The sequence below is a fragment of the Uloborus diversus genome, chromosome 2 (assembly GCF_026930045.1).
Source record: "Uloborus diversus isolate 005 chromosome 2, Udiv.v.3.1, whole genome shotgun sequence".
NCBI classification, from domain to species: Eukaryota; Metazoa; Arthropoda; class Arachnida; order Araneae; family Uloboridae; genus Uloborus; species Uloborus diversus.
Window position 1 is genome coordinate 140,989,811 of NC_072732.1, and position 18,691 is coordinate 141,008,501.

Genomic DNA, 18,691 nt, shown 5'->3' on the forward strand with positions numbered 1-18,691 from the left:
AACAAACAATAGAGAGGTTGCATAACCAATTTCAAAGTCAAAAGTTAAGTATAATAATGGTAAGTAACAAAAAATTGAAAAAAAAAAAAAATATATATATATATATATATATATATATATATATATAAACAAAGCCAAAGAAAAAGAAAGGCTGCTTTAAGATTGAACTCATCAGCATTGGAAAATCTAAAGTATAAATTACCAGAACTACAAAGTAACACCAAATAGATAGTTAGGCAAACGCACTATAAAATCCAAATAATCCATATTTTGAAGCGGCAGTTTTTCTTTTCTTTTTCTTAGGCTTTGTTTATATATATTAAATTCCTCCCCCCTTTTTAAATGTTTTTTTTTTTTTTCAATTTTTTGTTACTTACCATTATATACATACATACACACACACACACACACACATATATATATATATATATATATATATATATATATATATATATATATATATATATATATATATATATATATATATATATATATATATATACATATATACACAGCCTGAGTAAAAACTTTAAGGCCAGTATAATTTTTCTGTGAAAAAAGGAAAATGAAATTAAAGGGATTTTAACATTATTGTAATTTTTGTATTTGTATTGTAATTTTTATTGTATTGGTAAAAAATAATGCAGCAGACAGGATTTGTAAAGCATGCAATAACCAGAAAAGCAGTGGTTTATTCAAAGTTAGTATTTCAGCTTGAGTAAAAACTTTAAGGACACTATTTCTAAAAAACTGCAAGTACTTATACTGGAATAAATGTCACCGCAGTTAACAAGATTGTGAAAACCCTTCAACAAGCAGTTTTGTTATTAATTTCTTCACAGTTTTTGTCCTCTTTGTGAAGATATCGCAAGGTAAAAAGTTAACTGTTCAAGAACGAGGGCAGCTTGAAGCTTTTTCTTCAACAAGGACAAGTAGCCGTACTATTGCAAAAAAATAGGAAGATCGAAGACTGAAGTCAATATTTTTGTTTGATTGAAACTCAATTTGGGTAAAAAGAAAACCCGGGAAAACCTAAAGTTTTGTCCTCGCGTCATGGAAGAAGAGTTTGGAAACTTACATCACCCGAAAAGTACTCAACCAGGAAACTTTAGACACTAGGTTTAAATGTTTGTCAAACACGATATATAGCACAATTAGAAGATGTGGAAGTTTTATTAATGCTGTAAAATTGCTTAAACATCTGTTATTGAATGGGCACAATACAGAGTGTTTCAACTTTAGCTAGGAAATCATGACCAGGGAACACCAATGGACACAAATAACTTTTTCTAACCAAAAGAAGTGGAGTTTGGATGGATCAAACGGATAGAAGTACTATTGGCATGATTTACGAAAAGGAAAAGAAATATTCTCCAAGCGCCAATTAGATGGAGGCTCTGTCAGAACTTGGTAGTGCCTTGCTTACAATAGTGTGTGCTCAGTTGAGTTTGTTTCAGGTGAAATGAACTCACAAGCATATCAAAATATCCTCCTGAGTCATATTTACCAAATGCTGAATTTATTGCTGGAAAAAACTGAAAATATAAGCAAGACAATGCATCTATCCATCCAAGTAACAGTGCAAAAAATAGGTTCCAAGTTAACAATGTTTAAACTTTGAAATGACCAACTAAATCTCCAAATCTTAACCCAATAGACAACTTATGGGGTGACTTAGCAAGAAGAGTTTATGAGCAGTTCTCAAAAGGTGGGAGCAAACACAGACCTCAACTTTGAAGCTTCAACACCAAATAACTTTCATTTTAATTAACTCAAAATTTTTTTAGTTAAACTATAATACTGTATAGAGACAAGAATGGACATAAATTACGGAAAAAATGCTCTTCAAATGCCCTTAAAAAAATATTTTCTTTGCTAAAAGGCATAATTTTGGACATACCAAAACGTTAACTGAGCAAATGTACCATTAAAAAAATTTTTTTTTTAATTATTTCCATACGTTTCAAAAAAAAAAAATTCAAGGTATGAATCTTACACTGAATAACTTTTTGTAAATATTTTACACAAATAACAAAAGTAAAGATAGATTATTTACTTTGTAAACGATTTAAAAAAAACCTAAGTTTGAAATTTGATGTATGTCCAAAAGTTACGATCTTTACAATGCTATTATTTGAGAACTAAGTATATGATGTTTTCGTTTTAAAGGTATTTATCGATCCTCAGAATCAATTTTTAATTGTTTAAAAGTGTTTTCATAAGCTTTTATGCAGTATCTTAGAAGAAAAATGATTTTTCTTAAACATACATGTGAGATGTCCAAATGGCGTTACGATCTTGACACCGATAATTCTGTCCGTTTATTCATAATTTTTAATGATCCACTGTCTTCTAACCTCAATAAAAAAGGTTATTATAATGTTATCTTCTTTAATCCACTGGTATTTTGCCTAATTAATACGTTACACATTGAACAATACATAAATTACAGTAGAAACATGGCTGGTTATGTTCGTAACAAAAGCCATTTTGCGCTAAAATCGCCAAGCAAACCTCCATTGGCGACAACACAGTATACGATAAGCTAAAGGTTACCAGAGGAGAATTCCAGTTTGACAAATGTAGTTTATCGTCAGCTGCACCAGTTTTGGCGACTTTATCACCAGCGCTAGCAATTTTTTTATTTTAAATTTTTTAGAGCTAAAAAAAAAGTCTGCAGTTGATTTGTAAACAAATATCAGAGATAGTAAGCCTTTTGAATTAACAACATGTTTTGAAAAAGTGCTTTAAACAATTTAATCAAGTTCTTTTATGGAATTTGTGTTGTATTTATATGCTTTTGATTTTATTGATTGATATTATTGATTTTTAATACCTATTTGCAAAAGGATTTATTGCAAAGTTTAATGCTCACACGAGATTATGTCTCCTAGAAGTAGAACAAAAAGTGAGGTTCTGGTAGAAGTACTAAGTTTGGAAAATATCTGCAGAAATTAAAGTTAATAATCCAGAGAAATACAAATGTCATTTAATAAAAGAAGCTACGAGTTTGTATAGTTATTTCCATGAAGCTTTTTTTTACCTTTCATCAACTTTATTATATGTAAAGAGCAGTATGTATAGCCATTCAAGTACTTCATTATTATCCTCTTTATTATTAAATTTCAAAATTCAAAAAGTAGTAAATAAAATTTTCATTGGAAAAGTTAAAAATCAGATTAACAATTGTCAAAAATGGTGAAACTTACATTATGATGATGTCCAAAATCCGTTACCTACAGGACAACAATGTCCAAAATCTGTTACCTACAGACTGCTGATTTGATTTGCTAATTAACAATTTTTACAAATACCTGCTGTCTTTTCATGTTCATATATTGTGTTCTAGGTATGCATGCTGTAGAATAAAAGCAAAATTGATGTCAAATTTGAAAATTTTTGAAATTGCTCAAAGTTAACTTTTTTGTTCCCACCTTTTGAGAACTGCCCTTATGCAAATGACAGACATTTTGCTTCATCAATAGAGCTGAAATCGACTATCCAGGATGAATTGGAAAAATACATCCTGAATTTTGTCAAAAACTAGTTTCTTTCACGTTGAAGTAATTTCAAGAATTGGCTTCTACACAAGCTTACAAATGTTTGAATTTTTGTCCTCATCTGCTTTTTTCTATGTTGGCCTTAAGGATTTTACTCAGGTTCAAATATTGATCTGTAATATTTTCTGATAATGAAACACTTACAATTGTATTTCTTTTATCTTTTTTACTTGCATTTAAGATTAATAATTATCACTCATATGACTTTTTGATCCTAAGATTAGAGTGCGTCCAATTTCTCAAAAAAGTGCACTAGCCTTAAAGCTTTTACTCAGACTGTATACATAAAAGTTTAGAAAAATTTAAAAAGGATACTTCATTGTGACAGGACAAATAAATAGCAAAATTCTTTCAGAAGAGCACAAATTGAAACTTCGATTTTTCCCAAGAATTTTGAAAATTGAAAACAACACCTGTGAGGAAATATTTCAAAAATACATTTTTAAGAACATGTCATAAAAATACAAAAAATACTATACTTAAAAGAAAACCACTAACTCATCTTTAAAATAAAATTTTCTTCCAATATTGGTAAAAAATAGAAGCAAACCAGATTTTTATTAATTTAGTTGTTTAATTAATTTCATAAGTTGTAATGCGAACATTATCTATGCCATGTTATGTAGAAATGGAAAAGACGTATTAAGTCATTTCAAAGTAGAAAAGCCCTGTCTGAAACATCCTGCAAAAAAGAAAAACCTTAAAGTAAAAAAAAAAAAAAAATTGTAAGACAATTAACAAAATATGAGTCATTTACAAAGTAATGTGAAAGATATAAATAGGTTAAATTTTTGTGTGGAAAGCAGAACAAGGGGACATTGTCTTAAGCTATTCAAATCTCAGGCTAATCTTGAAGTTAGGAAAAATGATTACTTTAGTAGGGTTGTGGGCACTTGGAACATCTTATCGGAAGATGCTGTAATTTGTAAGGGGGTAGATAGCCTTAAGAGGCTCATTGATCTTCATTGGGACTATAAACTGATTAGGACCAGCCTAGCTGGGCACTATAGCCTGTTGTTGGTCATCATATTTATATTTGTATTTAAAAATATGAAAATTGTAACACAGTATTGCCAGCATAATTACAATATAATGACAACTTTATAAATAGATTTTTTGAACTGACAATTTAGTAGTTGAGTGTGAGTACATATAACAATATGCAGAGATAGAAGTGTGGGTAGAAGTGGAGTGACAACTTTCTCCACTTTTCGAAAAATTACAAATGAGTCCCTCACTTTTAATTCCTTTACATTCAATCTCCCTATTTCTAAAATCACTGAAGTCCATCTGAACAAAAAAAGTTTGATTTCAACAATTTCCTTAAAAGTTATTAGGAGCAGGGCAGACCAACTTCTGACATACATTTTCCTTATCTCAAAACCCTACTTTCTAATTTAATTTTACATATTAATTTAATTGAATTTGACTCTTCGTTTTTTGAAACATTTTAAAGATGCATTATGCTTTTTTTTATGCATTTTTCTTCTTTCTGTTTTTATGGGATAGCAGGCTAAAAGGAAAAAATACAATGAGGTAAGAGAAAATAATGTCCAAAAACCTCTTTATAAAAGTCCATGTGCTACACTCCCAACCTGAAAGTGAAGAACCAGTAGCAGAGGTGGCAATTAAAATCTGAGAAGCACAGGAGAAAAAGTATCATTAAAAAAAATGAAAAAGACATTTTTTTTTTTAATATACTTCCTGCTGAACAAAGGCATTGACTTAAATAATTTCAGAAGAATAACAGAATTAGGTCCTTGATCCAAAGACTTTCCATCTTCAGTAAATTACCGCCCATCAGCCAGGGCTAAAGCAAAAATACATGAAATACACCGCCAGCTCAGTCATTTCCAGTCAAGGACTGCAGTTTCGTGCTTATTAGCACTCATCAGCTCGTGTGATGAAAGCAAGCATTAGCTCTCATGTTCATTAAGTAATTTTTTAAACAAATTTACAAAAAATATTTACTAACCTGTCTCAGAAGAGGTTGATTTTTTGTAGTAAATTCAGAAGGAGCAACAATAAAAAGGCCTAAAATATCAAGTCCTCCAGGAAGAGCTCTGATAAGCTAGAAGAAATATAGAAAACATTAATTATTTAAATAAGCAGGGTGTGATACAAAATTTTAAACATTTTAAATGTTAAAAATCAAATTGCACACATCTCCTCTTTCTCTACCATCTTTCATTTTACAGTTAAAAAGATTTTAGGTGACAAACTTTTTGTAGACTCAATGTATTACTATAACAAGTAATTTCTCATGACACAGTTGCTTAGTTCATTGTAAACTGATTTTCATTGTATTGGTATGTTGTTTATTTTTACATTCATTTCAACACCGGAAATAAAAAGCAATGTTACATCAAGTTTCAGGAAAATAATAATAATACACTTCTTCCTACAATAAAGCTTGAAATAAATTGACTTAAAGTAGTTTTGGTTGAAATTACAGTGAAACCTGTGTAAGTTGACCACTTGCGGTGCACTACTTTAGTGGTCAACTTATAGACGTTGATTTATATGATAAAGATTAATTCTGTGCTTGAAAATAGCGGTCAACTTAGATAGGTGGTTACTTTACAGGTTTTACTGTTCTTCTAACTTCCAAAAGAACAGAAATATTTTCAGGACGCAACAGGATTGAAACCTCAAGCATGAAAACAATAAATAACAATCCTGCAACAATCAAACGCGAAGGTTCACTTGAAAACTCTTTTGTTCGTTTATTTACAGGTATGTTTTCATGTTCAATTTTCCTCCAAGGCTCTCGGGAAGAGTAGCATGTTGTTGGGACCTTCCCTCTTGCTAAACAGAAAGGGTCTTGTGAACTGAGGGATTGGTCCTCTCCTCAGGGCCGATCCTAGGGTGTCGGCCGCCCTTGTGCAAAGACCTAATGTGCCGCCCCTCAAGAGTAATTTGCATATTTTGACTAATTTTTGACGTTCATATAAATATTTCTTCAAATTTCTATATCAAGTTCTAATTTACGAAAGAAGAAAAAAAAAACAAGAATGATGAACTTATAAAAAGGAAGAAAAGCTTCATAGTAAGAAACTTCTTAGGTACAATTTATATCTTTGAAGAAAGTAATAGATATCGAAATTTACTAGTCGTAAAAACGCATTTTATAGTCTGTCTTCGGTGACATTTAGGTGACATCAGAGAAAGGACGGAGGAGGGGGGGGATTGCTCCCAGAAAATTATCAAAATTCTCGTACGAAAAATAGTTTTAGTAATCTTTGGTTGTGTTTGGTTGCAAGGAGAAAAGAGTCGGGTATACTCAAGGTGCATGGAGAAATTTTCGAAATTGACGTCAAATATCGCTATTTTAGGAACTTTTTCTAGACTTCAGGGGAAAAGTAATGGAGTTTTCTCCTAAAATTCTTTCAAAATTGAAATCAATTCGAAGCTATTTTTTTGACCGTAGCTTAGGAAAGATCGGGGCTCTTCCCGAAAATTTTCTGAAATTGAAGTTTTAAACAAGCAGTTTTAAGTTACAGTGAAACCTGTGTAAGTTGACCACTCGCAGTGCAGTACTTTGGCGGTCAACTTATAAAGGGCGGTAATACTTTTTTTTTTTTGTCATTTCTTGCACTATGTATTCATTTTTTGAGGAATTCACCCTTACTCTTTCTGTTCAACTCATTTTCATAGTTTAATGTTATTGAAAGTGAAACAATAATTAAAAATACTATTCAAATAATTTTGTTAGTTTTTCCTTGTTTTTAACTACATTAGACACTTTAGTTTTGGAAATTCCTTATATGCCAGCTAATATTCTCTGGCTTTTTCCATTTTCAGTTAATACTAATATTTCATACTTTTTATTAATCTCAAGTTCAGCTGATTTTCTTTTTGAAGCCTTTTATGTAAAACTTATAGCACAAAGAGCAACAAGCTCGACTATCCCAATTCATAAAGGCAAAATCAAAATGTCCTATCTCTTAATCCCTTGCACCAGAAACCTTTTAACTTGACTCATTAGCAAGCCCAGATCTGCGTACCCGTAGTGCGAGAGGCCCGCGTCCTTAAAGGGGCTAACGACCCTAGAAATTGAAGAAAAAATAGGAAAAAACTAGTACTAGGACTTCTTCACTTTACTAAGAGACACTGCTGGCCTGTAGTATGGGCCCTACATATTTTGTTGCAGGGGAATCAAAATGTATAGATCCGGGCCTTCTCTTTTTAGCATAGTTCCTGTATTGTCACAACAATTGCAACTGAAAGAAAAGACTTTGAACTTTACTACTCACACCTATTTTCATTGAACAGAGTACAAAAAGCTATCTCAAATAGAACAACAAATGGAAAACAAGTTTGGAGAAAAAGAGCAGCGTTAAGCTTTATGCTGCTGTTTAGTTAGTAAAATGCTGTTCCGTCATCAAAGCATTAAAAACATTCTTCGAAAGCTATGAAAAATAATAATAGTAAAAAAAATAAATAAATAAATAATAAAATAAAATAATTTGCTGAAGAAAGTTAAAAAAAAAACCAAGTGATCAACTTACAAAGGGTTTTTTACAATACTCCTAACCAAATTCGGCGAACATTAGTGGTCAAGATAGACAGGTGGTCAAGTTACAGAGGTTTTCCTTCATTTATATGAGATAGGACTAATTCCGTTCCTGACAAAAGCGGTCAACATAGACAGGTGGTCAACTTACAAGGGTGGTCAACTTTACAGTTTTTACTGTATCTTTATTGACGTTACTAGAGGGAGGGAGATTCAATCATCTCCCATAGAAAGTTTTCGAAATTGAAGTTTAAAATGCAAATTTAGGCTGTCTTTGGTGACTGTAAGGGATCTGGCGGCTTTCTTCCGGTAATTTCTCGGCAAGAGTTTCAAAAACCCATTTTTGGCTATGTTTGAAAACGATATGGGAAATGTGAAAAAATTCCGAACCGAAATATTTTTCGGAACTAAAATCCATTTTAGGCTATTTTTGGGAGGGAAGGGTTTTAGGGCTCCCAAGCGGATATGTCTAAAAGCGCAATTTTATGCAACTTTGGTGACGTTAACAAAACTGGGAAGCTTTGGCGGATCTTTCGGATATTTTTCGATATTAATATCTGAAAAACACAACTATAGACTTTTGTCCACCTCACTTCGACAATTGATGGGTATATATGCCCTAGCATCGTGAAAAGTTACATAAGCCAGGCAGTTCTCCTCTAGAGTTTTTTAGAAATTGAAGTCCCAAAATCGTATTTTAGGCATTATTTGATTACGATGGGACAAAGAGCGGGCGGAGGTTCAGTGTGCCCTCACGAACTGTTTTTTGAAACTGAAGTCAATTTCAAACTGAGGGGGTGGATTAGGAGCCTCTCTAAAGACGCTAATTGAGACTATATTTGGTAGTAATGTTTGGAAATGGATTTCGGGATCCTCCATCGCAAAAATTTCGAAAAAGAAATACGAAAAATACCATTAAGCAATTTTTGATGACATTAAGAAGGCCTGTCCTCTAAAAACACATTTTGGATTTTAAAGCCAACATTTTCAGGCTATGTGTGATTAAGTTAAGTTGGAAGGGGTGAATCAAAGATTTAATTGGGTCCTTAAGATCGGTGGTTCAAACAGCAAAATTTTCCGAAATTAAAGTCCTAAAAACGCCATTTTAAGCCTTCTTTAGTCTCATCAAGGAGGTCTTGGCATCCTTTTACATCTTCGTTTTGGAGCTACGTTTAAATTTACTACCCGGGGCAAGAGCCCTGATCTGAAACCGGGCACTTCATTCGTGATTTTAATTCGAAAACAATGCTGTAAGGGGGACAAATACAAAATTTTAGTTCATTCATATATGTTTGACTCACAGGAGAGTTGCAATTTTCCACTGTCTTTCTACGCAGCCGCGATTGTTGAAAACAGAATTTGTTGTTTGAAATACTTGCGAGAGTATCTCATCAGTATAGCTTTTAAAAATATAATATATAAAATATATCTTCATTGTTTAGGTCTATAAAAGCTTGGGTGGTAAACATTAGTGGCCGCCCTGGGTCCTGTCCTGAGTGCTCCTTTTAGAAGGCACCCTTTCATGCTTCAGGAGGGGGCCATTTCCCTCATCTCCCCTCCCCTGTATCGATGCCTGATTACCGGTTCCGGCATAAATTTTGCAACCAAATGAAGCATGTGTGTAAAGAGTAGATATTAATGGACAATGAACCAACACAATGTTCCCTAACAATCTATTTTTCTTAAACTAAGCTATGCTGTCGGGAAATCGGCACTTACTTTGATAATTAATCATTTAAAATTCAGCACATTTATTTGACTTATTATAAGTTATCTTTTGAGAAATTCTTGAGGAATTTTGCTTGATTAAAAGAACTATATGATTCGGCCTGCGGCCGCCCTTGTGCGGTGCACACTCTGCACACCTGCTAGGATCGGCCCTGCCTCTCCTTGAGAAAGTATCAGTCCCTGGTTCACGTTTTTCATTTTGGTGTTGTTTCCGTGTTCTTGCTTTTTGCAATTTCCATTTTATATTGCTTGTTTATTCATGAATATATTTGCATTGTTTATGTTTTTAGCAGCTTTGCGCTGGCATTACAGTGTACACTTTGGAATTTATTTTTTCATTTTTCTTTCAATTTTATTTGAATTTGTTTTTAAAATGCTCTTTAAATGTATCTCATGTTTTATATGTGTAAATTAATGTCTAAATACATACAGAAAAAGAACAAGTGTTAGACCTGTGCAACCAGTGGCGGATGGGACAGCATGAACCGGCTCTGGCATGTACAGACCGGCCGGCCTTTTAAGAGTTCCTCTTTGAAGAGGAGACGCCCCCTCTCTAGTTTGTTTCAAATATAAAAAAAAATAATGGATCTAGCTTCTAGTTTTAGGAGGGATTCATCACTAGAGTCTGATGACTCAAATTAGGAGAATTGCGTTTTACGAATGTGGAGAAAAAGAATTAGTAATACAAACACTTGCATAGTAAAAAGTTAAATATCCATGTAGATAATGGGGGATTCGGGGAAAAATTTCGAAATTTCATAGCTCTAAAAACGCACTGTTAAACTATTTTTAAATGATCTTGAACGATGTCTGGGGGGGGGGGGGATTGGAGAATTCGCCATGAAAATTTTCGAAATTAGAGTCTTAAAAGCGCATGTAATGCTATCTTTGGAAACACTAGGAGAAGAGGTGGGGTTCAAGATTTCTCTCTAAGCAAAATTTCTCAATTGAAGTTCCCAAAGCGCAAATTTAGAAGATAATTGACGCTTTTGGGGTGAGGGTGTGTTTCTTGAAATTTGTTCTTTAACAAGTTTGTTAACGATAAACTGAACCCCTCCCCCTCCTCGCCCAAGACTGTCTCTGTAGTCACACCTTGCAATAACGCTTGAAGAGGGGGAGCTTTCTATGTGATATCGCGTGAAAACAGAATGTATAATTGTAATGAACATGCAAAACAAAAATTCAGAAGATTATTAATTATATTAGAAGAGGATTTAGAAGCGATCCCCAAGAAAATTGTTGAAATTTTCAGTTCTAAGAACATACATATAGGCTATCTTTGATGGCGGAGGAAAATGGATAAGGTAAAGAATCATCCGAGGAGCAGATGGTATATTAGCCTATCCGTCTCTTAAGTGGCGACACGCTCCGGCGTCTGCCATTTTGTGTCGTTCCGCAACTTTCTCCCTATCTCAACAGTAGAAAAATACAGTTTTGCTCATTGAAAAGTATCTTTTTATCAACGAATGTTAACAGATTTTTAATCGTAACCTATGCAACTGACAATATACATACAAATTAATGTTGAATTTTTACCTTATTAAAGTATTTTTTTTTATTATTAAACCGAATATTAGTAAAAAGGTGTTTTGAAGAAATTTTCGACCATTTTTAAGAGTAATTTTTTTTCCCCATATAGACCTTTTGAATTGCAAATTACTTGAAGTGTTTTAAATATGCGTTTTATTATTAGAAAGTAGATGTAGTAGAACCAGGGGCAGATACAAAAAAATCTCTCGGAGGGGGCCCGAGAAATTGAATAGCACCTCCTCCCCCCTGCCACATACGATGTTTCATAACTAAGTTTTCATTACTTTATTTTAAAATGTCTTTTTTTTTTAGGATCCCTTAAACTAATTATCCACTTCTAAGTACATACATATTATGTACCAATGTACTTTGAATGTGGACGTAAAGCATCTTTAACGTTTCAAGCCAATTAAATACTAAACCAAATATAATGTTACCGAAATGCTATACAATGAGCAGCTTTAATTTTAAGAACAATGTCGTAATGACTATAGCACGAGGGCATGGTTATTCAATAAAAAAATCTTTAGCAAACAAAAATGCTATTCTTCAAAATATGCTCTATGTGTGTTTTGTGTTCTGTTTAATTAACTATATAAAAAATAGTGAAAAAAAAAACAGTTCAATAAATTCATCCTTTTGGAAGGGACATGGGGCTCCTGCCCTTCCCCCCCTTAAATCCACTACTGAGTAGAACGGTAGTGAGCTAAATTAACTATGTCATAAATTGTTTGTAACTTGGGCAACAGTTTGAACTTATTCATGCAAAGCAGTATCATTTATATTACCAATGTGTGTAGTTTTCTTATGAAAAATTATTCACTTCTAAAAAATTGCAAAATTTCTTTTTGTCTTAACTAAGCAGGACTTTTCCAATTTTTTTTTGAGCAATCACGATTGCTTATTGCTTTCATTTGACTGTCTTTGGCGTTGTGGTACCTTTTTCAGCTTGGACCAGGCCTGCAGCACCACCGTCCACCAGCGGCGGCGCGGCTGGTCCTGAGCACTGTGCACCGGAATCCACTTTTGCTGGGCGGTGGCGTCCATGTCCCACACACACGAACGCCTACACACACACACACACGAACGCCCACACACACACACGAACGCCTACACACACACACGAACGCCTACACACACACACACGAACGCCTACACACACACGAACGCCTACACAGACACACACACACGAACACATACACGTACATGCACGTACACAACACTCACTCACACACATGCATGCATGCATACACTTACGCACCCACACACATGCACCTACACAAACACACACGCTCGTGATTGCGAAAAACATAATTTGAATTCAACATGCCAAAAATTCAAATTATTATTTTTTTTTTACATTAATTTAACCAACACTTTCATGTTTCTCATGACGATTTTGAATTAAAAAATGCTTTTCATTTAAACCAGATTTTTAAGGATACTACTAGTTCTTAAAAATTCAAACTGATAATAAAATATTTTAACCAGTTTTAAATCAATATAAAACAAAATAATAATTGATACCAATAGGAATTCAAATAGAAGAGTGCAGATTACATCTGTGACGAACTGTTATAAATAGCAATAGTAAATTAACAGGTACTGGGATAAATCATATATATATTTTTATCATTGAAAAGGTTTTCACATCAAAGTAAAAATTAAACGAAAACAGATATTTTCCGGACAAAAAAAAAATCTTCACATAATTAACTTGGCTTGAGTTACATGTTGCTATAATCTCAAAGATGCTTAATTTTGTAATGAATAATTTCATACTTTTAAAATCTTAATTTTTATGCGCAAAATAGATAAATAATTAACTTGGCAACACACTGAAACTCATGGCTATGACACAATTAAAAGCAAAATGACGTGTTCTTAAAATAATTTTGCTACATTTATGAGACATTTTGAAACTAACTAAACAATTGAAAATTCACATTAAAAATAAATAAAATAATCAGTATATTTAAATTTTGACGGCTTTGTTATCTTAATCTCATAAAAATCAGTTTTAAAAATAGGGCAAATATTTTACTACTGCTAGCAATTTATTAGGTGCCGTTACATAGTTGAGCTTTACAATATTTGAAGGAACTATTTATGATGATTTTAGTGAATGTCCTTATTATCCCATGAAAATTAACAAACCATCAGACAGTTTCATGAAAAGTAAAAAATATTGCAATTTCAACAAGAGTTTCAAAAAGTATCTGAATTGCACAGCAGTAATTGATAAAAACATTTAAAATACATAAATAATCTTTCAATGTATTTCGATATAGAAATTTTGAATTGTTAGAACATCTTAATGCACTACACCAAGGCATCTTCACATTAAAGATAGCGTTTGATGAAAAATATGAATAGCAAAGAAAAAATATATAGTATTCCGCACAGTGAAATCACACAGGCAACGACACAAAATGGCGGACTGAACCCACGTGACTGCCCGCCTCCAATCGCAGTCGAAAGCGGCGCGCAGTGCATGGATCAAAGTGTGTCGCCACTTAAGAGAAGGATCCAGGGCTTTATATTAGCCAAAAGGAAGGTAGGGCTCCAAGTGGAGGACATGTTAAGGCATCATGGAAACATAAGCCCTGTGTGTTAAGATCAGCAGATATCTTCTGAACTATGCCCGTCGCAAGATTTAAAAAACACCTTCTACGTTTTTACACTTCCCGTGTATGAAATGGGCAGTCATTTAATTATTTCAGACTTATCTTAAATACAGAGGTAAAGAATGAGTTCAGCTTCTGGGTTAAAAATACATTCTAGATGATTTTAGGTAATGTTATGGAGTGAAGAGGTTCGGAGATGTTCCCCAGGAAATTTTTTGAAATTGCATTCTAAAAAATGGGACTTCAGCTCTTCTTTAATAACGTAAAAGGGACCGACAATTTTTCGAAGTTAAAGCTTAAAAAGCGTTATTTAAGTCGATTTTCAATGACGTGAACGGGAGGAGTTTTCGGGAGACCTCCCCTGAAATCTTTCGAAATTGAAGCCCATAAAAAGAAATTTAAGAAGACCTTTAATGATGCTGGTGATCGTGTTGAGAATGCTCCAACGAAAATATTTCGAAGTTATATCTTTTAAAATTCAGTTTTTAGACGATTTTTGGTAATGTTAGTGGGTGAAGCTGTTCGATTATACTCCTTTGGTAATTTTGCGAAATTTGAATTCTTAAATGAAGTTGTAGATAATCTTTGCTTTGGAACCCTAAAAACGAAAGTTCAGACCATCTTTTAGGTTAAAAGAGGGAGGACAGGGTAGGTGACCTCTGAAAAGCTTCTAAATAGAAGTCGTAAAAACTAAATTTTTGGTGATCTTTAAGGATGGGGTACAGACGTTTCTGCAGGATTTAGGTGATCACTCTTCTGTAAACTTTTCGAATTTGAAGTCTTGAATAAAAAGTGTAGGCTGTCTTTGATGGCGGTAGGCGATAGAAGAAGGGACAAGGTTCCGATTTGGAAACTCTTCCCCGGCACTCTTTCAAAATAAAAGTTTTAAAACACGTTTTTCCTGCTTTTTGGTGGTGTAAAAAGAAGGGATAAGGTTCGAGGTCCTCCTCCCTTCCCCATTCTTGGCTAAGTCCCTATGTTTTTTGATTTAAATTGTTGATACAAATTTTGTGGGAAAACCTCCCTCAGTATTTTTTTTCCAAGGTTTTTCCATAGTGAAATTTCCAACTTCCAGTCTGATGTTTGTACATGTTTGAAATTAAAGTTTTAGGGGTTCATTAAAATAATCTTTTACCATTTTGAACTGATGTGGTACTTTTGAGTGACACCGTAAGTCTTCTTTTCCCAACTTAATTTTTTTTAACCAACGTGTCTTCTAAATCTCTTGATAAAGTTTCGGTTTACTTTCGTTTCGTAGATTCAAACACTTAGAACTACTGGTGTGACTATTCATTACTATATTTCAAATCACCCTTACAGCATTTTAAATTTTTTTCTATTCAAAACATGCTTCGGCGGCCCCTATGAAATGGTCATTGTTATTTATCTGTCCATTTCTTGTATTAAGCTGAAGCTTATCATGGGTTTGTGCTATGTACTCTGTACTGGATACTTTTTTTCGTTAAAAAAAAAGGTTCGAAACATACATTTCAGCGGCCTTCAGTTAGGTAAATTACAACAAAGAAACGTGGATGTTCCTAAATAATATTCAAAGGTTTAATTGCTAAATATTCAAAGGTTTCATTTTCTTTTAAAATTTTGCTGAAAATTACTTTTTTTCACTGGAATTCTACCTGTTAATTTATTATTACTATTTCAATATTTTAAAACTGAGAACGTTTTCTATTTTCCTTATATTTATTTATTATTATTATTATTATTATTATTTTAGTCTTCACTGAATTCAAATTGGCAGCTTCGGTTCGGCCGCCTCCTTTGGTGACGGCCCTGCCTTGACGTGTTCATTATCCCATACAAACCAGAGGCAGTTGTTAAGACCTTAGAAGGTCCTGGATAGTTATGCAAAAAAATTGTCTTATCGGCCCGACACACAGAAAATCATCTTATTACTTACAGCATGAGTTTGTAGAGTTATTGTTTTTTATATCTTAATTTTGCAACCTTTGATTTTCTTGCTTCCTTATAAATCGTTGAGAAATGTACCAAATTATTATGATATTACCATAGATTTTTTTTTAAGAGAGGAAGAAAGAAGGAAAAGAAAAGAAAAACATTTTTTTTTACTATTCCATACTAAAAGTCAACGCGGCCCAAACAAAGGCGGCCCACCGGGCAAATGCCCGGCTGCCCGCCGGGCCCATCCGCCCCTGTGTGCAACTTATGTTGTTACAACTGTCCCATGAAAAAAAAAGGCGTTTTGAAAATTTTACTTTACTTGTTTTGCATGCTGGCAGATCCACTGTTCATCAATATCAGGCACATTAGTTTTACTTTTTCTCGAATTATCAGCATCACCTGCAGTGCTTGCATGAACATCATCATCTTTAGTTGGAGTTGAACATAACCTAATAGCAATATCTTTTTGATCGGTGCACTACAAACAAGACATGCATATATTAGAAAATCAATTTAGTAACTATACCAGCAAAACGAGTCTTTAATGAAATATAACGAGCAATTTACCTGCCCAATAATCAACCCCGTTTGACAACCTTTATTTCGGAATATTATATTCAACTTATCTTCCACAACGTTATCGAAAACAATAAGCCTGCCCATTTTGTATTCGCACAAAAATTAAATAACAATAACAATAGAAATGTATAAAAATTTCAATAATTAATTAAGGAATCATTACGTAATAGCTGCAATTTACGTTCACAACAGAGGAACTGTAGCCAACATCTGTTTTGCGGAAAACGGGAAAACTCAAGAATAAAAACAAAAATAACGAAACAACGTCGCGGTCAGTAGCGTTGCCAAAGCAGTGAAAAATTATACAAATATTTCAACAAACATTCATCCAAAATCATTTTAAATATTAATTTATAAAGAGGCATTTCAATTTTTTAAAGCTTAATCCCTAATTTAATTTTAAAGCATGCTTTGCAAAAGTTGCTTTTCCCATAGTATGGTTATAAAATTAACAGACAAAAGAACTTTAGCTTTAACGAGTTTTAAACGTTAATAGAATAATTGAAAATGTAACATACATTTTATTTAAGTTCTTTCAATGAATGTAGGAAGCAAATTAATATTCACATCAACTTTTTATTTTTGCATAAATATAGCCAAATGTGTTTTGGCAATCATCAATTCTGAACCTGAAGCTACTATGGAACTGAATTGAAATCAGGCGTGGTAGTAAAGTTTTGAAATAATATTTTGTCTGTAGTTTTTTCACTATTGTTTTTTAAACAGTAGTAATTTTATTCCGGTACCGTTTTTGTCATAGTTTGAAGCACTTCAAGTTGCGTAGTGATATCCTTATCAAATTGTGCTGCAACTTCATCATTGGTTACTGAATGATTTTCATAATTACGTTTAAGGTATCATAGAATTTTGATGCTATCTGCTATCTCATACTGAATGAAATGTCTAACAATCAAATGCGCCAACAAGAAATTCATGTTATAACCGAGGGCCAAATTGATTCTCATGGAAACCTTATTGTCGTATGTGAAAGTCCTCTTTGCACAAATGAAGCTAATATGGTGCATGAAAATCAAGTTTGTCAAAAAGAGAATAAAAAACGAGGGACTGTCCGGGAAAGAAGTAATGTATGTGAATTATGTGACAAAAGCTTTAGTACTGAAGAGAAATTTCAAGAACATTATCTTATTCACTCCGGTATCAAACCCCATGTTTGCGAAATTTGTTTGAAAGGTTTTGCCAACAAAAGTAACCTTCAACGACACAGATTAACTCATAGTGCAGAAAAACCATTTACGTGTGAAGTTTGTAGCAAAGGTTTCGCTGATAAGTATACTTTTCAAATGCATAAATCGATCCATTTTGGTGAAAAACACGTTTGCGACATATGTTACCGAGAGTTTACTCAAAAATCAAATTTAAAAAGGCACTATACTAATCACTCGGAATACAGACCTCACGGCTGTGGATTATGTGGAAAGCGTTTTACGGATAAATACACTTTAGAGACTCATCTAGCCATTCATACTGGAGAGAAATACGTTTGTGATGTTTGCTTTCAAGGTTTCACCCAGAAATCTAATTTGAAACGCCATTATATGCTTCACTTTGCTGACAAACCTTTCACTTGTGAAGAATGTGGGAAAAGTTACGCTGATAACTATACTTTCCAAGTTCATAAATCAATTCATTCTGGTCAAAGACACATATGTGATATATGTTCAAGAGGTTTTACTCAAAAGAGTAATCTCAAAAGACATTATACAACACACTTAAAAGAAAAGAAATTTCATTATTGTCATCACTGTCCAAAGAAGTTTATTAGAGAAGAAAAATTACAGAAGCATGAACTAACACATAGATTATGAATTTCTTTTCTTTTTTGATTTGCATGCCATATTTTTGAAAAATTAACTGTTTGTCCTCACAAAAAAGATTTTTGATTTATTTTCTTTATTACTTTGGATGTTAAACGTAATTCACACTCTAGCTATAATTGAAAATTTTGCTACTGTCAGCAGAAAAGAATGACTGAACTGCTGTATTTATAATTGAATAATTTATTACCAAATTTTTGTAAAACTATCTGTGTTACCAATCATAGTATTAAACCTTCAATTATCAATTTTGTTCGTTCATCCATTATGATATAAACATTGCTTTTAAATAATGTTTCTGTGTTAGAATAGCGCAATATCATTATACATGATGTTTTCCATTTAATAATGCAACTCTCTGGCATATGATTTTAAAAAGGCGTTTTAGATAATCATTGG

General features: G+C 32.9%; 2 protein-coding genes across 2 annotated transcripts in view; one reads left to right on the plus strand and one right to left on the minus strand.

The window, feature by feature from the left end:
- Positions 1–16,699, minus strand: part of LOC129217376 (protein odr-4 homolog) — a 42,021-nt gene extending 25,322 nt beyond the window's left edge. Inside the window, exons 1-4 of the mRNA XM_054851666.1 lie at positions 16,446–16,699; positions 16,198–16,356; positions 5,536–5,631; positions 3,876–3,973 (exon numbers count right to left, since the gene is read on the minus strand). Coding sequence (XP_054707641.1) covers positions 3,876–3,973; positions 5,536–5,631; positions 16,198–16,356; positions 16,446–16,541 — 449 coding nt within the window. The 5' untranslated portion in view covers positions 16,542–16,699. The remainder of the gene's footprint in view (positions 1–3,875; positions 3,974–5,535; positions 5,632–16,197; positions 16,357–16,445) is intronic.
- A 708-nt stretch (positions 16,700–17,407) lies between these two features.
- Positions 17,408–18,283, plus strand: LOC129217420 (gastrula zinc finger protein XlCGF8.2DB-like). Its single transcript, XM_054851719.1, has one exon. The coding sequence runs from the start codon at positions 17,474–17,476 to the stop codon at positions 18,281–18,283; it is 810 nt and encodes a 269-aa protein (XP_054707694.1). The 5' UTR covers positions 17,408–17,473.
- Positions 18,284–18,691: the final 408 nt, after the last annotated feature.

Bases quoted from the DNA above. Each gene is read 5' to 3' on its own strand.
- LOC129217420 (XM_054851719.1), top strand. From the start codon at position 17,474: ATGGTGCATGAAAATCAAGTTTGTCAAAAAGAGAATAAAAAACGAGGG.